The following is a 23,111-nucleotide window of genomic DNA, read 5'->3' on the forward strand; positions in this document are numbered from 1 at the left end:
GGTTAATGTTCCACTCGAGGGCCAGCTTAGGGTCAGCAGGTTTTTAGTGGGCAGAGAACAGATGCTGAACCCAGAGATGGGGTGCCACCCTGCCGTAATGGGGAGTGGTTGGGAACATTGATGTCTTCCACCTGTTTTAGTGCCTTTGTTACAAGTTTTGTTAATCCGATGTTCAGCTTCGTGTTGCTCGGGTTTAAAGCTGCTATTATGGCTTGGCGGCATGATCAAATTCCAAGCCTGTTCCATTCTTCACGCAGTAAAAAACGTCTGACTGTGAGCAATGTGGGACATAGGCAAACTATGTGTTCGAGTCCTTCGCTGTGGTAGCCGCACAGCCTACAATGAGTGTAGGTTTCTGGTCGGCGCCTTTCTGGCAGATTCATTAAAAAAGGCCATTCACCCATCCTTAGAGCCAAAAAGTTTCTTTTAAAAAAAAGTGCAAATGTACTTGAGAAATAGGGGGGTACAACCCCGGTTTTAAAATTTGTGATCACTGCCCAGGCGTGAATCCTTTTTTGACAGTATTGCCCTGTCCGAATGGAAGGACCACAGCCTGACGTTCTGACCATTCCATGCTTGTGACGGAACCACTCCGTCACAAGCCACGGGCGTGCTGTGCTAATGACGGAGTGGTTCCGTCACGTCACGGCCACTCCGCCAACGCTGCATCAATTCCGCGCCTGCCGTGGTGGTCAAGTAGACCTAGTTCAAGGCGAACTTGTGCAGGCGATGATGACTTTGGCAGATGAAATGCACGTTTAAAAATGTTTGTTATTAATTTATTTAAGAGGGTATTTGTGGTGCCCATCATGATCTCATGGCCATATGTTAATGAATTAGTTATCTTGGCATTCATTACCTTCAACAGCGGGATTAAGCTGGGGCCAAGTAGCTTTTTGGAGAGTTTCATGGCGACGACCTCTAAAGCCAGAGCTTGGTCCTCAGTGCTTCTTTCTGTTTGAAAAAGAACTTCCGGAGTCAAGAAATATTCCCAGATATTTATAGTGAGTTGTTGAGTCAATTTTTACCTTGTTGAAATATCACCCTCCACACGTTTTCTTTTGCTTCCCAAAGGAGATTGTATTTGTTTTTGACAGATTCAACTCCAGGGAGTTGCTTTTAGTGTAGAGGAGCAGTTCATCAAGTTGCTTCTGTAGGCCCACTTTTGTGTGGCTAAGCATCACCAGATCGTCGGCGTATGAAAGGTTTGTAATACGTACTCCATCTAGTTGGGGCAGGTGGCTGGTAACGCTGTCGAGAATTTGTGAGAGATCCGATATAAACAGGTTAAAAAGGAGTGGTGCCAGCACGCAGCCTTGTTTTACCCCGCTTCTCGTCTCGATCTTCCTAGAGACATGAGGGCCTTCACCCAGCTTGATTTTAATCCATGTTTTGCAATAGAGTTGAGCTATCACAATTAGCAGAGACGGGGGTGCGCCCCCAGACTTTAATTTTTGCCACAGTAGGTCCTGGGGCACTCGGTCAAAGGCCGATTTAAAATCTACAAAGCAGCAGTGCAGTTGGTTTTGTTGGATTGACGCTTTCTCTATCAAAACGGATAGGGTTAGTAGGTTAGTTGTTGTACCAGAATTGGCCACAAACCCCGTCTGATTGAAGGGGGAGCGCTTAGTTTCCTTGGTCCAGGCCAGTAGCTCGTCCAATAGAATGCTGGCATAATATTTAGACTCAACATCTAAAAGAGCTATCATTCGGTAGTTACTGGGGTCGTTTCTCTTCCCACCCTTAGATATGATGAATAATTGCACCTCTCCAGGACTCAGGACAGTGTTGTTTAACCTGCAATAAGAAAACACGGAGGTGGGGTAAGCTCACCAGAATTCGGCTTCCAATTTAAGCAGGGCCTGGGGGAGACCATTTGGCCCAGGTGAACCATCGGCTCTAGCTTTCTTAATTAAACATAGAATCTTATGATTTAGTTCTTCCGGGGTCGCAGTCGTCTCCAAGAGAGGATCGATGTTATGCACACGAGCCGCATTTATGGGTACTAGTGATGTACTTATGAATGAAAAGCTGAGACCCGGCAGTGTTGGTTTCGTAGCCTCCAAGGCTAGTACCTTTGTGTTAGGTGCACTGGTAGGGTTGGCAAAGTCGGCTTCCTTATCGTTACTCATGAAATGAGATGATAAATAGAGGGTCCATTCATCCGCACTGATGTTTGCACTGCCATGGCCGCTTCCACCTAGCTGACCCCTATTTACAAGACTCCAGAATTTCTTGAGTTTGGGTTCTTGCTTTCATAGAGGAGCTTCACCCAGAATTGATCCATGGCTGCTTGTTTTTCCCTACGTACTGTGGACTTGAAGGCTGCTTGAGCTTGCTTGTAGTCCTTGAAAGCGGTTTTATTACCTGGGTTCTTCCTGCATTTCTGAAGGGCACGATTTCTGCATAGCTTTAGCTTTTTGTAGCTGTTGAAATGTGTGGTCGAGATTCGAAGTGCTCAGTGCCCCTCTTAAGTTGGACTGCTTCTAATAGTTGGTTAATAAAGCTAGCCCAGGTGCAGACAGGAGAGAAATCGGTGGTGGATAGTTGGGTTAACAATGTTCTACATTTTTCAATAAAACAGGGTGCCGCGTTATCTGACCATTTCATCCTTTTTAAATTCTCCGTGTAGCAGGCTGCATGTGTGTGAGCAAACTCCTGGTGACGCGGGATGTTGGCACGAATTGTTATAATTTGCGGCCGGTGGTCACTCTCACCTTGTGGTGCAATATGATAGCTCTCAATAAAAGGGAGAAGTTCCATGCTTCCTAGGGAAAAGTCCAGAAAGGAGAAGATACGGCCATCGGTTCGGGTCCAGGCTGGAGGCGTGTCCTTGAGGAAACAACCGTTCAGTAGGTTATAGCCTACGCTATCTAACTGTGTAACTGCATACTCCCCCAGTTTTGATGGTCTGTTTCCTACAGGAGTTGACTTTGTGGCAAGGTGTAATGGAACCATAGAGAGGGCTGATTCTGGTTCTTCGGAGAAGTTGCAGTGAAGGTTGGTGCTAAAATCTCCTGTAATTATCCTTGGTATACTGCCATATTCACTGAGCAAGTTGCCGGCGGTATTTGCCAGACAATCCAGTTTAGATTTTTTCTCCATGCTACGTGGTGATATGTAAACGTTCAGAAGAAGGAACTGGCTATCGATCTGATGATTGCCCAAAAAGATTCCGGAGAGCCAGTTTTTCTCAAATGTTAACTGCTTAATGGACTGGGAAAGTTTAGTTGACACATAAATCACCCAGCCGCCACTCGGCCTGCCAAATTTGGATTGTCTTGTTGCGAAAGACGCAAATTCAAGGTAGCTATCGATGGGAATACTGTCTGTTGCCCAGTTTTCCTGCAGTAGAATAGTATCATGTTCCTTTAGAAAACCAAGTGTAGCTGCTGATTGGATTTTGTGATCAAGGCCGTTTATGTTCCAAGAACATATTGACAGACCGCGGTTGGGGTTTTTTCAGTCATTCCGGCTCCTTACTAGGGCTCCAGGAAGCTATGACCAATCTACATTTTCGGGGTTTTGCTGGTTTATTGGGTACTCCTTGGTTGCTGTAGGAGAGCAAACTCTTGCTGACTTTCATTCTAAAAAAGGGACCGAGCTGTCACTTGGGGCATGGGTCTGATTATTTTCCAAAATTGATGGATAAAGAGGGGCGCTAAACATTGACATTAAAAAGAAAGTCCAATTGGTCGCACACTGCTTGTCCTATCAGCGTGTTGCCCCTTAGCATTGTGGTCCATGAAGTAAGCATCAGCGGGTGCGCCTCTGCCAGGGTCTTGAGCAAAAAATCACTGTCGCGTTGGCCATCCCTGGACACGTGTTTAGAGGTTGTTACCTCTCGTCAGCAGGGAATAGGCATATATGTAGGGTGCTGCATAGGCTGCCAAAAAATATCCTCAGGTCCGGTACCACTCGTGGCACGCAGGTGCGTAACCCAGGCTCGTCAGCCCCACCAGCTCAAGGGAGCTTGAATATAAAAGAAAGTCCAATTGGTCGCACACTGCTTGTCCTATCAGCGTGTTGCCCCTTAGCATTGTGGTCCATGAAGTAAGCATCAGCGGGTGCGCCTCTGCCAGGGTCTTGAGCAAAAAATCACTGTTGCGTTGGCCATCCCTGGACACGTGTTTCGAGGTTGTTACCTCTCGTCAGCAGGGAATAGGCATATATGTAGGGGTGCTGCATAGGCTGACAAAAAATATCCTCAGGTCCGGTACCACACGTGGCACACAGGTGCGTAACCCGGGCTCGTCAGCCCCACCAGCTCAAGGGAGCTTGAATATAAAAGAAAGTCCAATTGGTCGCACACTGCTTGTCCTATCAGCGTGTTGCCCCTTAGCATTGTGGTCCATGAAGTAAGCATCAGCGGGTGCGCCTCTGCCAGGGTCTTGAGCAAAAAATCACTGTCGCGTTGGCCATCCCTGGACACGTGTTTCGAGGTTGTTACCTCTCGTCAGCAGGGAATAGGCATATATGTAGGGGTGCTGCATAGGCTGCCAAAAAATATCCTCAGGTCCGGTACCACTCATGGCACGCAGGTGCGTAACCCGGGCTCGTCAGCCCCACCAGCTCAAGGGAGCTTGAATATAAAAGAAAGTCCAATTGGTCGCACACTGCTTGTCCTATCAGCGTGTTGCCCCTTAGCATTGTGGTCCATGAAGTAAGCATCAGCGGGTGCGCCTCTGCCAGGGTCTTGAGCAAAAAATCACTGTGGCGTTGGCCATCCCTGGACACGTGTTTCGAGGTTGTTACCTCTCGTCAGCAGGGAATAGGCATATATGTAGGGGTGCTGCATAGGCTGCCAAAAAATATCCTCAGGTCCGGTACCACTCGTGGCACGCAGGTGCGTAACCCGGGCTCGTCAGCCCCACCAGCTCAAGGGAGCTTGAATATACAGATGTGCCTATTCCCTGCTGACGAGAGGTAACAACCTCGAAACACGTGTCCAGGGATGGCCAACGCGACAGTGATTTTTGCTCAAGACTCTGGCAGAGGCGCACCCGCTGATGCTTACTTCATGGACCACAATGCTTTGGGGCAACACGCTGGTAGGACAAGCAGTGTGCGACCAATTGGACTTTCTTTTATATTCAAGCTCTCTTGAGCTGGTGGGGCTGACGAGCCCAGGTTACGCACCTGCGTGCCACGAGCGGTACCGGACCTGTGAATATTTTTGGCAGCCTACGCAGCACCCCTACAGATATGCCTATTCCCTGCTGACGAGAGGTAGCAACCTCGAAACACGTGTCTAGGGATGGCCAACGCGACAGTGATTTTTGCTCAAGACTCTGGCAGAGGCGCACCCGCTGATGCTTACTTCATGGACCACAATGCTTTGGGGCAACACGCTGGTAGGACAAGCAGTGTGCGACCAATTGGACTTTCTTTTATATTCAAGCTCTCTTGAGCTGGTGGGGCTGACGAGCCCAGGTTACGCACCTGCGTGCCACGAGCGGTACCGGACCTGTGAATATTTTTGGCAGCCTACGCAGCACCCCTACAGATATGCCTATTCCCTGCTGACGAGAGGTAACAACCTCGAAACACGTTCCAGGGATGGCCAACGCGACAGTAATTTTTGCTCAAGACTCTGGCAGAGGCGCACCCGCTGATGCTTACTTCATGGACCACAATGCTTTGGGGCAACACGCTGGTAGGACAAGCAGTGTGCGACCAATTGGACTTTCTTTTATATTCAAGCTCTCTTGAGCTGGTGGGGCTGACGAGCCCAGGTTACGCACCTGCGTGCCACGAGCGGTACCGGACCTGTGAATATTTTTGGCAGCCTACGCAGCACCCCTACAGATATGCCTATTCCCTGCTAATGAGAGGTAACAACCTCGAAACACGTGTCCAGGGATGGCCAACGCGACAGTGATTTTTGCTCAAGACTCTGGCAGAGGCGCACCCGCTGATGCTTACTTCATGGACCACAATGCTTTGGGGCAACACGCTGGTAGGACAAGCAGTGTGCGACCAATTGGACTTTCTTTTATATTCAAGCTCTCTTGAGCTGGTGGGGCTGACGAGCCCAGGTTACGTACCTGCGTGCCACGAGCGGTACCGGACCTGTGAATATTTTTGGCAGCCTACGCAGCACCCCTACAGATATGCCTATTCCCTGCTGACGAGAGGTAACAACCTCGAAACACGTGTCCAGGGATGGCCAATGCGACAGTGATTTTTGCTCAAGACTCTGGCAGAGGCGCACCCGCTGATGCTTACTTCATGGACCACAATGCTTTGGGGCAACACGCTGGTAGGACAAGCAGTGTGCAACCAATTGGACTTTCTTTTATATTCAAGCTCCTCTTGACCTGGTGGGGCTGACGAGCCCAGGTTACGCACCTGCATGCCACGAGTGGTACCAGACCTGTGAATATTTTTGGCAGCCTACGCAGCACCCCTACAGATATGCCTATTCCCTGCTGACGAGAGGTAACAACCTCGAAACACGTGACCAGGGATGGCCAACGCGACAGTGATTTGTGCTCAAGACTCTGGCAGAGGCGCACCCGCTGATGCTTACTTCATGGACCACAATGCTTTGGGGCAACACGCTGGTAGGACAAGCAGTGTGCGACCAATTGGACTTTCTTTTATATTCAAGCTCTCTTGAGCTGGTGGGGCTGACGAGCCCAGGTTACTCACCTGCGTGCCACGAGCGGTACCGGACCTGTGAATATTTTTGGCAGCCTACGCAGCACCCCTACAGATATGCCTATTCCCTGCTGACGAGAGGTAACAACCTCGAAACACGTGTCCAGGGATGGCCAATGCGACAGTGATTTTTGCTCAAGACTCTGGCAGAGGCGCACCCGCTGATGCTTACTTCATGGACCACAATGCTTTGGGGCAACACGCTGGTAGGACAAGCAGTGTGCAACCAATTGGACTTTCTTTTATATTCAAGCTCCTCTTGACCTGGTGGGGCTGACGAGCCCAGGTTACGCACCTGCATGCCACGAGTGGTACCAGACCTGTGAATATTTTTGGCAGCCTACGCAGCACCCCTACAGATATGCCTATTCCCTGCTGACGAGAGGTAACAACCTCGAAACACGTGACCAGGGATGGCCAACGCGACAGTGATTTTTGCTCAAGACTCTGGCAGAGGCGCACCCGCTGATGCTTACTTCATGGACCACAATGCTTTGGGGCAACACGCTGGTAGGACAAGCAGTGTGCGACCAATTGGACTTTCTTTTATATTCAAGCTCTCTTGAGCTGGTGGGGCTGACGAGCCCAGGTTACTCACCTGCGTGCCACGAGCGGTACCGGACCTGTGAATATTTTTGGCAGCCTACGCAGCACCCCTACAGATATGCCTATTCCCTGCTGACGAGAGGTAACAACCTCGAAACACGTGTCCAGGGATGGCCAACGCGACAGTGATTTTTGCTCAAGACTCTGGCAGAGGCGCACCCGCTGATGCTTACTTCATGGACCACAATGCTTTGGGGCAACACGCTGGTAGGACAAGCAGTGTGCGACCAATTGGACTTTCTTTTATATTCAAGCTCTCTTGAGCTGGTGGGGCTGACGAGCCCAGGTTACTCACCTGCGTGCCACGAGCGGTACCGGACCTGTGAATATTTTTGGCAGCCTACGCAGCACCCCTACAGATATGCCTATTCCCTGCTGACGAGAGGTAACAACCTTGAAACACGTGTCCAGGGATGGCCAACGCGACAGTGATTTTTGCTCAAGACTCTGGCAGAGACGCACCCGCTGATGCTTACTTAATGGACCACAATGCTTTGGGGCAACACACTGGTAGGACAAGCAGTGTGCGACCAATTGGACAAACATTGACATTGTTATGCCCCAATTTTTGAATTGTTCTGTTTTTGACAGGACTAGTTCTCGAATTGTTGAGGACCCAAGCATTAATTCAGTTGTTTCGCCCGCGTTGGTACCAGATGGTGGAATAGATTTGATGGAGATTATATCATGGGACTGCAGGGAGCACAAGTCGGGAAATGATTTGAGAAGTCTTAGTATGTTCCCTCGATTTAAAATATCATGGGGCCCTCTTGAAACGTACTCTGGAGTTAGCAATATTACGGTGCATGGGTTGTAGGGGGGCTGAGCAGGAACTTCGTTGATAATTAAAAGCTTTGATTTCTTTGGGTTATCAATTGGAACTGGCTTTATCGAACATGTAACTGCCGATGAAGAAGGCGGCTCGCAGTATCCAGTTGATGGGGGTAAAGTGGAGGCACCAACTGTTAATCGCTTGAAGCGTTTGTAAAAATCTGGTTATCTGGTTCTTTGACTACACATTGTGGGACGTGGAGGGGCTTACCCACCTCTGTTGATCAATAATTCGGGCAGGTAAATGAGGGGAACGTTGTGGGAAATTCGGTTCCCAGTTGTTCTGTAGCTGGAATAGGTGCGGCTATTTTTGGTCGACTGAATCCAGGTGTAGCTTGCGCAAGGTGCTGAGAATGGGACTGTTGGTCTTGGAAGATGCTCTCTTGCTTGGTGTGGGGGAGTGAGCAATCTCTCTGGGGGTCAGGCTTTTTGCTACTTGTTGTTTTTTAATTCACAGTGATTTCCGCAAATGTTCACTATTTTGGCATTACATTTAAAAAAAATGCTTTTTTGCCCTGACGGGGTCCCTCTAGGGCCCAGGACCACAGCTACGAAGTTAACCTATTCATACCTTGCCCCCTTTTCTTTTTTTTTCACGTTTTTTTGGGGACTCTGCTGAAGCCGTGTCCCAAGAAGGCTGCCAACACATACTGGTTGAAGTGAAATTCTGTCCAGTGGTTCAGGCTGCAGGCGTGTCTAAAACCTCCATGGGAATTAACATGGGAAATACACTTTTTTGACCCACTCTTTTTCTCAGCCCCTGCTTAAGGTCACTGCTTCGAGTTACTGATCCGTCAGATCACCCCAAAACATTCCATGCAAAACTAGAATCACAGGGGCACTTTTTTCCTTTTTAAACATCATGTGAAGATTCGCCAAATATATAGGCAAGTCAAAAATTGCTTTCCCCATGGAAACATGATACTAACTATACCCACCTACTGGTGACTACCAGTAGGATTTATTTACATAGATATATCCACCAGTGCTCCTATCCTGGTACATTTCCTGGGCATTGCTAAGCATGATGGATAAGGTCATCTTCCCTCTTTCTATCAACACACTGCATCTATTCTACCAATATAAAATGCAAATATAGGAGCGTTTCTGTAAATTATGAAGTATATAAACCCACAAGCACCTTGAATTGTATAAATGATTACCCAGCACCATCATATCAGCCCTCAGTATTTCAAAGACATTCTACTTCTACGACCTGCTCAATGCTTTTTGCCATGCTGAAATCCGCAGGACCTGGCAGTCAAGGTATCAAGCCTCCTGGAAATCTGGCCAATTACTAATCTTGGTTTTACCCTGCTGGTGGATTTTGAGAACAAAAAAGGGACTGGGGGCCCGATGTAGGTCTCCAAATACCGGTCGGTAACGGCGGAATTCAGCCGTTACCGACCGGTATTAGGTGATTGAGATGTAGGGGACAATATTTTACACAATCGGTAAATTTACCGACTCTGTAAATGTACCTATTCTGTAAAATACCGAATCGGTAATTTTACCGATTCGGTAAATTCCAGATGTAGGTAGCACTGTTTACAGTGCTACAGGCCTTCAGAATTCGGTATTTTACCACCCAATCCTATTGGGTGATAAAATACCGAATACAGGTGTACATGCACATCGGTGCATGTACACCTGTGCCATGGTACAGACAGACATGCCCTTAGGGCATGTCTGTGTGCCACATGGCACACATGCCTGTATTTGGGGTGCTAGAGGGTGTCAAAGTGACACCCCCTGCACCCTTGCTGCAATTGGTATTTACCGAATCGGTAAATACTGATTCGGTAATGCCCATTGATTCCTATGGGCTTCAATGCCCATAGGAATCAATGGGCATTACTGAATCGGTATTTACAGAATCGGTAAATACCGAATCTCAACGATTCGGTATTTACAGATTCTGAAATACCTACATCCCCCCCTCCATTTTACCACTTCTTTAATACCGAATCGGTATGATTCGGTATTTAAGAAGTGGTAAAATTAAATTACCTACAACAGGCCCTAAGTGAGGTAAAACCTTGGATTGAGGCAAGGCAGCAAATCTATCTCAGCAGCAAAGGGACCACTGTGGAAATCCAGTTCAATGACTACATATCTGATTTTGAGTGATTCTTGATGGCTTCAGCTTAGTAGCTAACCCTGCTGAAAGATGTTGGCAAGGTAAAAACCTTGACTAGTGTGACTAGCCGTTCTCCACTCTATTGCGATCAGCCTGAAATTGCACCATGTTCAGATCATCCATTAATTGATTCTTCTCACTAATTCTTTAATTTGGCATTAAAACTTAAAACATTCACATATCTAGTTCTGCTGATTCAATTTTGATAGTTTTTATGTCTTTTTACTTATCACATTTTCTCTAGTTTCCAAATTGGTTTATGAATTTTATTCTCTTAAATTTATAATTGTTGGCGCTGCTTGAATTTAACACACATTTCACAAGGGAACTGCTTGCTGCATGTGCCACAACCACCAGGGTCGAAGTGGAGATTAACAAAAAACTGCATTGAAGCCTCATTAGAATATGTTTATTAATTAAGCAAGGGTACACTCCCCCCACATTATTAGATGAATTTCTGAAAAAACAAATAATTTTCTCCCATTCCTTACCATCACTGTTAGGAATGAAGTTGTTACTGTCTAACCACCACTCCCCACTAGATGGATATCCATTCATTTATGCTAAACTAATATGAAGCAGACAGTGGGCCTTATTTAGAGATTGGTGAGTTGGACACTCCATCGCAAACCTGGAGGATATGTCAACCGTGTTTCAAGTGCATTATAGGCTATGGCACTTGTAATATGACAGACAGAATACTCGTCACATTTTGACAGAGGATCCCAAACACCAACCACCAAATAAGACCCATTGTTTATTTTACGACATCCTCTGTCACTGGTTCCTATCTCTGCTAAATTAATCTTCCTCTTCATACTATGACACTCCATTTCTGCCTGAAACCATGGTGTGATCTTCAATTCCAGTATGTGAATGAAATGATTCATCTCTACCCCTACCACTGCAATTGGATTACAGGTATTGCACATTTACCAAATTTGCCAGAAGCCTCTCCTTCAACACCGCCATGTCTCTCAATGAAATGGATGGTAGTAAGTGAAAATGTACGACTGCAATAGTCTTTTTAGCATGGCATTCATAGTACACCTTCTCTTCATTCAACCAAATTATCACCTGTATTATGCCTAACTTCTTTTATTTCCACAGTCAGAAACCTATTGCTTGTGGTCTTCAAGGGGTTAAGTCAGAGATTTCCAGCATACCTCTCCCATGCCTAACCTCAATAAATCCTGCAAGTAATATGCACTGTGGGAATAGCCCAGAATATTTTAATTTAGCATGAGAAGAAACACGTTCCTAGTCAAACGTAAGCAGGCCTGATTCCTCCAGCTAATTATTTAAGATTTCTCTTAAAAGCCATATTTTCTTGTTTAGTACAATTTGTTTTTCTGTTCATTGTAACACTTCTCTTACCTCTATTCTGCATTAAACTTCAATACTCAAAATGTTGGTCAGTAGTTAGCATAAACATAGAACATATTTAATGTCTACAGGTGTGTTTCATCTATTGCATATCTTGGACCAACTGCTAAGTCATCCATCATCCTCCACTAATATACCCACCAAAAACCACTACTTTTGGAACATTTGCTCTGTACATCATTTAAAGTAGAAATGGTTCTTGCTCAACAACAAATACAACTTTTAAGAATATCTGATAAATGTCACACTCTAATAATGGAATTCTACACGTTGTGTTTATAGATACCTGTACATTTGCTGCATTGGTTTCTACAGCCATACAGCTCTGCTAACACACATAAGACAGAAATGCACTTCCTCTCTAACCTTTTTAACATTTACATTGGGCACCTGCATGACCTTCACAGGCATTATGAATTGTGTCCAGCAGTACAGGGGTGATACACACCTTTCTCTTTGTATATTGATTGTTCCATCCACTGTTGCTGGGAGACTGGCCACTTTTTTGAAGAACATTGAGACCTGGATGGCCACCAGGGGGCTGAAAGGTAATAGAGGAAAGACTAAGGTTATGCTCGTGGGTTTGTATCCCTTTGTGCCAAATGTCATCTTCATCTAAAGCATCAAGGCTGATGCATCTATTCCTGAACTTCTGACTGTCACTAAAAACATGTTATTTGCTGGCATCACATTTTTGACATTTTATTCATCCCTTTGGTTATCAGTTATCTTTACAGTTGTTCAACGATTGCATTCAATTTAGACATCAATAACTTTTCAACACAGTGTACACTGATTCTATGAGAAAATGTGATAGCAGAAAACAACACATATTTGGGCCACTTTTGTACGGAAGATTAACATGTAGAAATTAATTGAGTTGATTACAAAATTGATACTTTGTTTCCTAGAAGCTAGCCAGCCTGTCGTGACATGGTAAGTGCATTGCACAGTAAGTTTATATGGTAGGCTTTGGCATACATATATCTATCCTGACAGAGGATCATACATAGAATGTCATAATAGGATCAGGTAGAACAGAGTAAGGAACGTTGTGTTACACTGTGTGCATCACTGTTAGGAAATTCTTCACAAATTCATGTGAAGAGGGGAAGTGTTAGCTACTGTATACAAAAACGTGATTCTCTGTTTGCAGCTATGACACCATAGGAATGGACCTCATTCTTGAGAAAATCTTTATCACTGTAAATTTGAATTTGGCATCTCAAGTTATCGTAAGTGTTCTTTTGGGGTATTTGAGGTTCGTACGACTCAAACAACATCACCTCTTTACAGACAGCACACGGTTAGACATCATTGCATTTGGGATGCAATGTACAGTATTCTATGTAAAAGATCCTATTTCTCATTTCAAGTTCCATAATGCAAAGGCAAGTGAGATGGAGACTGTAATAAAGAAATAGAATCTTACATATGGGGCTTGTCTCTACTCATGATTAAGGTATCTGCACTTTGATTCACACCAAAGAGTGAATCGAAATTGCCACAAGAGGTAGCTGGGTAAATAATCAGTTTGAATTATAAATCACTCCTTCATGTTGTGTGTTAATTGGGATGCACGTATATAGTGTAATACTGCAATGCTAATGAGCTAGAGAAGCAAACATCAATTAGGAGCCTAAAGTCTTGAGTGCCATGTGTCATAAAATCTGCTTTAAAGAGATTTCTTGTTAGTGCCTTTTTTTAGTATCCTTTAGGTCTAATTCTGGTGTAAGATACGGTCCTTAGTCATCCACAATTGGTGACCTTGGTAAGGGAAGAACCTGCCAAATTGACATATTTCTTGGAGAATTGTGTTTATATTTAGAAAGTACGAGATGCTATAAGTCTTCCTTTCAGTTCATGATGGGGTACATACAATCTAGGTTGGAAGGTGATTGATGGAGAAGGTGCTTTAGGCATTTAAGCGTGACAACATGTCTTAAATTTACAGCAGCTCATTGTTTGTCAGTGAGGGGCATTCAAAATGGCTGTACTGTATACTGATTGGTGTAAAACATACACCAATTAGATTTCTTTTTGCGATGCTTGGCTTTATTTACAAAGATACAGCATCCACACCACTGTTCTTGTTGATGTTCTTGATGATCTGCATTCCATCATGAATGATGGTAGTATCAGCATGTAAAATCACCTTGATCTGTTGGTGGCACTTGACATTCATCCTCTTTCTATTCAACAGCCCCAAAGAGACTGGCATAGGAAGAAAAGAACTGCAAGGGTTTTACACTTCTAGGCAGATCATTAGCAAAGCCAAAGTTTATTTTTCAATCTGTACTCCAGAGCATCTCCTTTGTTGTCTCTTTTTTTCAAAGATCTGTTCTAAGCTTGTGCCCTTTAACATTCGTGTTGAGCCTTTGCTATGGCGCGTCTGCTCACACAAGATTCACTTTTTAAGGATCTCAGTAATACCTACATCCTCTTGCTCCTTAATTATGCAGGAGATCTGTGCTCTGTCTTTCAACAATGTACGAGAAAGGGCCAAGAGTGGATGGACTCCCTTTGGCTAATGAAACAGAAATCACTGTTGTGAGGTGCCATTCAGAAATGTGGTCTTCTGCTTATTGACCCCCAGAGCTAGATGACTGCCACATTCGAGATCCGATGGATAGAAATGAAGGTTTCTCATTTGCTAGCAATGTTTTACTGACTTCTGAAGTCAATTGCATCACTTCTTCTCACTTTTCCCAACTGAAAATATTAAAGAAAATTATAGGCGTACCCTATTTAGATTCAGATGGCCAGAAAGCTACATTTTGGCTATACCCATCTTTAGACTGGGCTACAGAAACATCTTTAATTTGGACATGTCCAAAGGCTTTCTTAAAATTCCAAGTCTATTTAATATGAGGTAGCCCTCTTGGTAAATTACACAACCAGTTTCTGTCAATCGTCATACTCCTCGTTGGCTGCCTATCTATCTAGAATCGAATTCACAGTATTTTGAGTCATTCAGAAATTCCTTTTTTGTGCCTTGTAAAACATCGTCTCACTCCTTATTTCCCTTCCGAGAACTTTGTTTTAGGAAAGCTAGTCTGCTAGTGGTTCTCTGCTACTGGGAATGTCACTCGGGAGACTGTTCTTTTTTTAGTTGAAACAATCTTTACTCCTTAATATTGAAAATACATTAAAAAAAACAGATAAGGACCTATGAGCTTAATCAAGGTTGGAATACCTTTCATCCTTTCTTTAACAAGAACAAGCATTCAAGTAACTTTCTGTCTACTTTGTAATACTGACTCTGGACTGTTTCTACCCAAGAAGATTCGTGCATCACCATCATCAGCCTAAGAATATTGTCCCAAAAGCCAGCTAGTGCAATTTATTACCTACATTTCTGTCTACAGCACAATTAAAAAGTAACTATGATCAATGAAATATTAGATGTTCATGAAGGAGAGACGCAAGATCTATCTTTTGGGGCTTTTTCAGGTATCCTCCAGTGATTAACTTTCCTCATTGTTTAAAGTTAGCTTCACATTGCTGGGAAATAATAACTTGCTCTACAGTCTGTGGAAAACTCGTTTACAACGTTTGCAGAATGAAACAGCAATTGATAGTACATGTAGTAGACCATTAAAATGATGTCCCTTGCTCATAGCATTGACAATCAGAGCATGCACACAGGACTGCCTGCTTCAATATTAGTCTTCAGCAAATCTTCGGTCCTTTGCAGCATTGTCAAAGGTATTAACTATTAATGTAAACAACTCGGATTTCAATATGGATTTGGGTTTTATTTGTTAAGTCTACATCCAATTTTTGGTCACACACCTTGCAGCTGCCTTTGGGTTAAATGTCAAGGTTGCCTTGAAGGTGGGAGCTGTGAAAAGGAGACAAATGGCCTATTGTTGTTTTACACAATTAAGCAGGTGACACCAAAAACAAGAGCAAGACACAACATACCCTAGGCAGGAGTAAAACACAAGTGCTCGCATAAAAACACTTTTGTTTTGGACCCACAGTGCAAGCTCATGCAAATGAAGTTGTTCTAGATCTGTATTCTATTCTCAAAGTCGTCTGTGCACCAAAACTGAATGTAAATGAAAAATTGGCTTATTTTATAGGCATGTATGTTGGATATTTACAAAGTGTTGATTTCCATTAGTGAAATGATTCAAGCACAATTGAAACACATGATGTAATTTCAGTCACGCTCCTGCAGGTAACCGCAGAGGGGCAGTGGGGCGGGATGAGAGGGGGGCAGTCGAAAGACGACAAAATTGGATTTATTTATTATTTTATTTTCCAAATTCTGTCATCAGTCGACTTCCCCCTCCCGCGTACCCCGTCCCCACCCCAACGCAATTACTTGCATCTATTTTAAAGGAGACCACGGGCGTTTCATGGCAAGGAAAGGTTGTAATGTAGGTGAATATTCAAAAAACAATGAGTTGATGGTTATGTCTGAGGTTTGGCAATGCCAAGAGCAGAAACAAATCCATAGCAATGGCCGGAAAGGGAAAGGAACGCCCCACAACTGTTGCAGATGTAGCAGAAGGGTTTTGTCCACAGGAAAGAATGCTATGTTGCTGAAAATACAGAAAGCATGTTAAAGTGCAAAGTGTAATTTATTAAGGCCTACCAAAGTATTTAAATGAGAGAAGCCAGGAATTTGCAATAGCAATTGCTACTGTTAAAGCCTCACAGGGATATTACTGGAATACTCTGAATTCAAAGCAGTCAAAACAATTCCCCAAACGTTGAAAAAAAACGTAGAGAAGTACTGTCATACCTTTTGATTGTGAAATACGCCCTTTTTGATTAAATAAAAAATGATCAAGCAATACCCACTATTGCTAAGGTCTATCCATGCATTTGGAGAGTGTCATGAAAGATGTGATTAATATTAAAGTGTTTAATACTAAGAAGTTAGATAATAGGCATATACATTGTTTTATATATTTGTGTTGGTAAGACTGGGGAGAAACGTGAGATTTAGTTGGGTGTCATTAATATATTAGTTTTAGAAATGACTGAAGAAGGGGTAAGGAGACTACTGAGATTGAGTCAGCGACCATTAAAAATGGCATGAAGGTAAGAGTGGTGTATGAACAGGGAACTCTACAAAGAGTTAGATACTTGAGGTATTGTGACAGACCTATCCATCGCTCTCTCCAGACACTTGCAATGACTAACAGTGTGGATATGATTCACAAAGAAACATGTATTTCCAGGGGTGGGAAATGATTACCCAAGCAAAAAAAAGATCTGTGAATCAGGAGACATCTTTTTTCCATAAGTAACCATGTCTTACTCCCGGAAATATGAGTAAGTCAGAAATGATAAGACAAAATTACAGAAAAATGTTATTGAATCTGCACAACTAATATAAGAGTTAGGCAAAACAACGGATAGAGCAAGTATAGTGAAGTGGGCCTCTTGAATTCAAGTGAAAAGGATCAAGTATGGTTCTGTATACTGTTTGATTAGTAATCACACAGGTAAATGTGTGACTAATTCTCTTACATGATACTCCTGCTGCCAAAGGTTTAGAAATGATGTGCGTCTTCAATATCAAATACAGAATATTGAGTTATACTAGGACAAAACATCAAATCCAACATCTCAAAAAGTAAGTGTAGATTTTCTATACCTTACTCCACATATATGTAGCTTGATGACATACATATTTAAGGTACGTTGATGTGAAGTTAAGAATAGTAAATCTATACTTTCCTGTATGCTGTTGCCTTTTGATATTTTGCCCTTCAATATTCTGTCCACAATATTCCTGTATGGCGATATTCTTTGCTCGATATTCATTAGTAGAACCATTAGAAATTGAATATCATAATTTATGGCTTTTAGCAAATCTTTCTATTAGCCATTTCAGGACAATAAGAGAGTTGATCATTGCATAGCATGTTCAACATATACACAGAAGGATAATTTGCTCGACTGTAGAGTATACGGTTTATATTGGAAATATGCATCACTAAATCCTTTTGGTCACTCGTTGAAGAAATGTTAGTACATGCCAGTTTTGATATGCTGATTTTAAATTAGTGAGAGCCAGATGCTAAAAGCTATTTTAGGATTGCAAAGTCTACAATTCACAAAACTACAGGCAGGACCTGCTGCAAGCTGTGCACTACTATTCAATGAATGACAACATTTCTTTGTGAAAAGATACAATATTCCTTTTTAAAAATATGGCATTCAGTACATTGAAATGTAAGAATGGATGTCAGGTTTTTCATTACATAAATTCATCTCTGAATTCACAGTCATCCACAAGAAGGTACAGACTGATTTCTACCTTATTCATGTCTCCTTGTGAGTAGACAGTTTGTGCTGCAACTGATCAGTCCACTAGTTAAGACAAAGTTAGGATATGGTTTTAAATCAGTCGGTGTGCAAAAACCCCCCACTCGAATGTGTTTGTAGTGCATCTGACCCCTAAGATTGCAATTTAATGGTATTCAACTGAACACAGACACAGGGATTCTAGATTGGTGCGTTTTAACACCCCTGCTGTTCCTGTTATGCATTAATGGCCTAGGTCCTGTCTTGTCTGCCAGAGTCACTGATGCCCCCTCCATAGCTGGAAAAAAGGTACCTGCATTACTATATTCGGATGACGCGGTTCTGTTTTCAAGAACCCTTAATGACCTAAAGATACTATTCAATGAATTTGTTTCTTTAGTGGAATCCTTGGGCTTGGCCGCTAACCGTTCTAAAACCTTTATGATGATGTCTACTTTAAAGCAAACTATGATGCGAGGAATCAAGTTGAAAGGTCACCCTGTCACTCTTACCCATGATTTTTCCTATTTGGGTGTCTTTTTTGATTCAAAGGGGAAGTTGGGAGCCTGTATCTCTGCTGTATGGCGAAAATTCTCAGGTTTGATTGAGTATGTTTTAAAACTTGCCCGACGAATTGGCAACAAAATGTGGCCCCCCCTTTTGGAGATTTACAAGAGAAAGTGTCTCCCCATTTTAATGTATAGTGCAGGTCTTTGGGGTTACAGTAAACCTAAGTCGCTCCAGGGAGAGCTAAATAGAGTATTGAGGAGACCTTTGGAGGTCTCACTTATTTGTTCCTTCCACATATTGCATCAGGGGTGGAATATATGGAGGACGCCATTAATCTAGCCACAGTGTTGTTGTGGTGCTTGATATGGATTATCCTGCATGCTACCTTTAGTAGGGAAAAAGTCCTAGATTGCCTATTGTGTGACAGAGGGCTGAGTATCCCCTGAATTCAATATGTGAAGTCTAGGTTGTGTGATCTGGGGGAGTTACAGCTTTTCCATCAGCCTGAAACAATAAAAAGTAAAATATGACTCGAGTAAAATCACTGTTTAAAATGGAAAGATACTTCCTTGGAGAAGCGAATGAGTCCTCCAAAACAACATGTAGAGAGCATGCTGCCTTGCATGTCACTCCGGGTATGGCACCGTATGTGGGCTGGATATACTCCTCATGGGAGAGAACGTTACTCATACGTTTTCGCTTAGGTTTTGTGAGATGGCCCTTGACTTTCCCATTGGGGCAGTACAAGGTGACTAGTATCGCAATACGCTCATGTGATGAAGCCTCATCCTAAAGTCTGTTACATTTTGCATTTTTTGTAAATTTTACCAGGAATTTAGCAAAATGCATTTACTTCCCATTATCAGGAAGCAGGACATTCAAACTTCCCATGCAGCCCTGGAGTATCTGCAAAGCCTGGAGGCTCCGGTGAACTGTGTCAACATTTGCTCCTTCTTAAGATGAGCTATAAAAAGGAGGAATTCAATGCTGTTTCAATAGATTTTTATCTTTTTTGTTTTAGATTAGGGTTTAAGTAGACACAACAACGTTATGGCATTGCTTTCCTATTTTGCACTGATTCGGCACTTGTACTTTATCTATCCGAGTAGGAGTTCTTTTAAAACTTTTATGTTTGAAAGACTCCAGATATCCTGATATCCTACCCACAACTTTCCTTTTTTTCGCCACGGCGTACAGGATGTACGCACTTTAATGCAAATAACGGACAATGACTTTTCTTATTCGGTGAGGTTTTTTTTATTCTTTACTTGCTGCGTTTTCATTTTGAAATGTGTTGCATTCTCATCTTTTGTACTTTTATGAATACGTCCGTGGTCGAAATACAGGTTTAGGGTTCAAAGTTCAACTGAACACTGAAAATAAATACTTTATTTTCCCAATTTGCAATTATTAAAGCTAGTGTTTGGTACACTTTGTGATCAGCATAGTTTTGGATGTTAATGTAAATAAATGCCTTTATCCAAGCATTCAATTAAATGAAAACTCTAAACAGAAGCAGGGGATGTGTTCATGCATTCTGATGTACAACGCGTTTAATGTTGTCCCACAGGGAGAGAAATACAAAATACAAAATGACAAAGTGCCAATTGCTACTAAAAACAAATCAAATACATTTTGAGAAGAGTGATGCACAACACAGAAACACTGGGGTGGGGAAAATGAGTGGTTATCATAACATATGTTCCTGGGATGGAGAAACTGGCAAAGGCAATGAATGAAGAAATGAATGAATATCATGAATATATTAATTTATTAAATATTTGTACTAAAGGTCTACTTCCAAAGTGTGCGCTGTACAGTCATGCATTGATGGCCAGCAGATATTTAGAATAGACTTCATTGTCATGGTGTTCTTGCTTAGGACAGGCTGGTACCAATGGTGCTTAGGGATTAGGACGTTACCACGTAGCGCCAGATCCCAGCCCTACAAATATTTGTCCAATGGCATACCTCAGTTTGGTGGACCTCTTCTACCTTCAGCTCTCTCTCTGTCAGGGTTCAGGGGAATAGTGCAAGACATTGTACCCTTGGGAAATCCACCATTGAGACCACCCAGAACAATCAGACTCGTTGGCACCTAGATTCAAGGAGAGGACGCCTAGCAGAAACTCAGTACTACTGTCTAGGAATCCATTCACCGATGGGTGTAAAACACACCCATCTTTTTTTTTTTAAACAAACTACAATTCAACTAACCACAACACACAACCTGTCTGACCACACCACCATGTCTGATAGAAGAGTGAAAAATTAAGTAGGTCTATGGATATCAACCCCCAATTACAGACTACAGCTACCGTAGACATCCCCAAAGTTACACATAATTGTTGAGTAATGCACTTAACAACCCCACTTAGCATACGATATCACAGTACTGTGGTGTGAGGACAGACTAGAACTTACCTCCATTCAACAATCTCAGAAATCAACTGCAGATGCTACCACAGGCATGCACATGAGCGTATTTTGCGTTCTATTACATGTACATGTACTGAAATTTATTGTACCGTACACACACCCCTGAGGTGAGGTGATCAGCTAGTGTGTGCTTGTACATTCCACACTCCATTAAGAAGGATATCACCTTGACCACAATACAAGAGAGCAGTGTCCTAACGCAAAATGATGTTGTCCCCCTGCAGAATGTCAAGAGGGGCCCATGTGTCAGATATATTTATTTAACTTGGGCTGGATTGGTGCTCCTGGAGGGTTTGGGCCCCCTGAAGGGCAGGGGGCACCCGTACACCTGTGTTTCTCCTCTGCATGAGACCTTGCAGGTGGCAGAGGATGTAGGCATGCTCAAGATAACAAATCCATATTTGTCACAACGAATTATGGCATCCTGTGAGGGCGACATTTGCAGTGTAACCAAAGTGCCAATAATTTACAGGGTCGGCTAACAATTAGTTCCAGAAGTATGTATTAAAGGGCATAGTCCCTGATTTTGATATGGCTGCAATGTTGAGAAAGCACAAGTTTGAAAAAATGTATAAGTGTACCATATTTACAAGCACGTAGTTAGTTAACATGTACTTTGCACCAGAGTGTTTATATTTAGAAGTGAAATACACAGAGTGTCTTATATTCAGTAGTGAAATGCATAGAATGTTTAAGTAGAGTAACAATAATCATAACTGTGTGAGACTAATGTAGAAATGTTTGGGATGAATATGAAAACCTCACGTTCTCATGTTAAAGGAATAATGTAAGAGTTGAATGTAACTCTAAAAACCAGTATATTGTGTAGGCCTCATGGCAATTCACAAGCAAATCTAAACGTGCTGCTAAAATAATGTGAGACAAGGTTGACATGGTTCTTCTAAATGTACTATTGAACTTAGGGTTAAAAGTATATGCTTTATAGATGTGTTATTTTAGAAACGTATGCTGGTTAAGAATGTTTACTGTTTAAATCAAGTTAACGTTTTAAGAGTGCAGGGACCTGCTTCATGTAAATCAAGTAGGCCTGAACTGATAATGTCATCTCCTTTGATGTGCCATGTGCTCGTTAGAGGAGAAGTCGAGAGGTGCCAAGTACAGAGCTTCACTTATATTTTATGACCTATAGATATGGTGGAGTTTGGAATTTGAGGCCCACTGCAGGACGAACTGTATGCAGGTGCGAGGGTCCTAATCAGCTCGAATGAAAGGGACTTTGTTCAGTGGCGCCTTGCGCAGGCCTGTAGGAGTTTCCAGGAATTTCAGGGGGTATCAGCGCACTGGAGAAGAAGCCTGGGAACCAAGGTCAACTTTAACGAGGGTCTTCAAGAGTACCATCATGGAGTTTACCGCGCAAAGATGTACCACGTGAGGGGCGTCCCAAGGGGCGTTTCTTTTGGAAATGTGATTTGGTATTAGGGAAAGAGACCCGGGAGGAGAGCAGAGCAGATGATTTTGGGAGCCTAAGGAAGCGGATGGGTAGGCAGATAGGCTGATCAGGAGAGACCCATTATCAGAGAAGAGACAAAGAGAAGTGCGTGATCTTCTTAGGAAGTCACCACGGCTGACACCTAGAGGGGTAAAGATCTTGCTAAGTAGGGATGTCACTTAGTGTAGTGTAGGGACAGACTAACCTGAATTTTTCTTTTCTGTAATGACTTTGAGGTTGCAACTTGTATCCATTTTGGCAACCCTTATGGTTTTTGAGCTTGTACTTATTATTCTGTTTTTCAGACTCAGACTATTCAAAAAGTTCATGTTCATAGTGATACCGATTTATCTTCTTAATCTCATTTTGAGAAGTTTGTATCTTCAGTTATCTTTGACTTTATATTAAATCTTTGAAACTTAAAATTTGGTCAGTGGTCATTTAGAGTGGTGTAAGTTCTTAAATTGATTGATCTATTGAAAGATTACCTTTTTACTCAATGACAGGTACCAACGATTCAGTCGACATAGTTTGGGATTTGGTAAGGTAACTAGTAACCAGTAATCCCGCGTTAGCAGTTGGTAGCAGAGGATGGTTATCTTCTTGAGGAAGGTAATCTAGAGAGGTTAGTTTACCCCAAGGCCCCTAGACGTCGAGAGACGAGCAGCGGAAGAATCGTGTGCCGAAAGGTGCAGACGGTGCGAGAAAAGCAGCAGTATCGGAGAGTGAGTATAAAAAGGGTCATGCGTGAACAGATTGCGGTGTTTTGTGTTGTATTTGTATTGTAATGTCTTGCGGAGTTGAATGCCTGTAGTG

At 43.0% G+C, this 23,111-nt stretch overlaps 1 protein-coding gene across 1 annotated transcript in view; it reads right to left on the minus strand.

The window, feature by feature from the left end:
• The window catches only part of TENM1 (teneurin transmembrane protein 1), a 1,826,288-nt gene that overhangs the window by 1,294,909 nt on the left and 508,268 nt on the right, over positions 1-23,111 (minus strand). Inside the window, exon 5 of the mRNA XM_078688755.1 lies at positions 567-613. Within this exon, the coding sequence (XP_078544881.1) occupies positions 567-613 (47 nt within the window). The remainder of the gene's footprint in view (positions 1-566; positions 614-23,111) is intronic.

Source organism: Lissotriton helveticus, chromosome 4_1 (assembly GCF_964261635.1).
Source record: "Lissotriton helveticus chromosome 4_1, aLisHel1.1, whole genome shotgun sequence".
Classification (NCBI taxonomy): domain Eukaryota; kingdom Metazoa; phylum Chordata; class Amphibia; order Caudata; family Salamandridae; genus Lissotriton; species Lissotriton helveticus.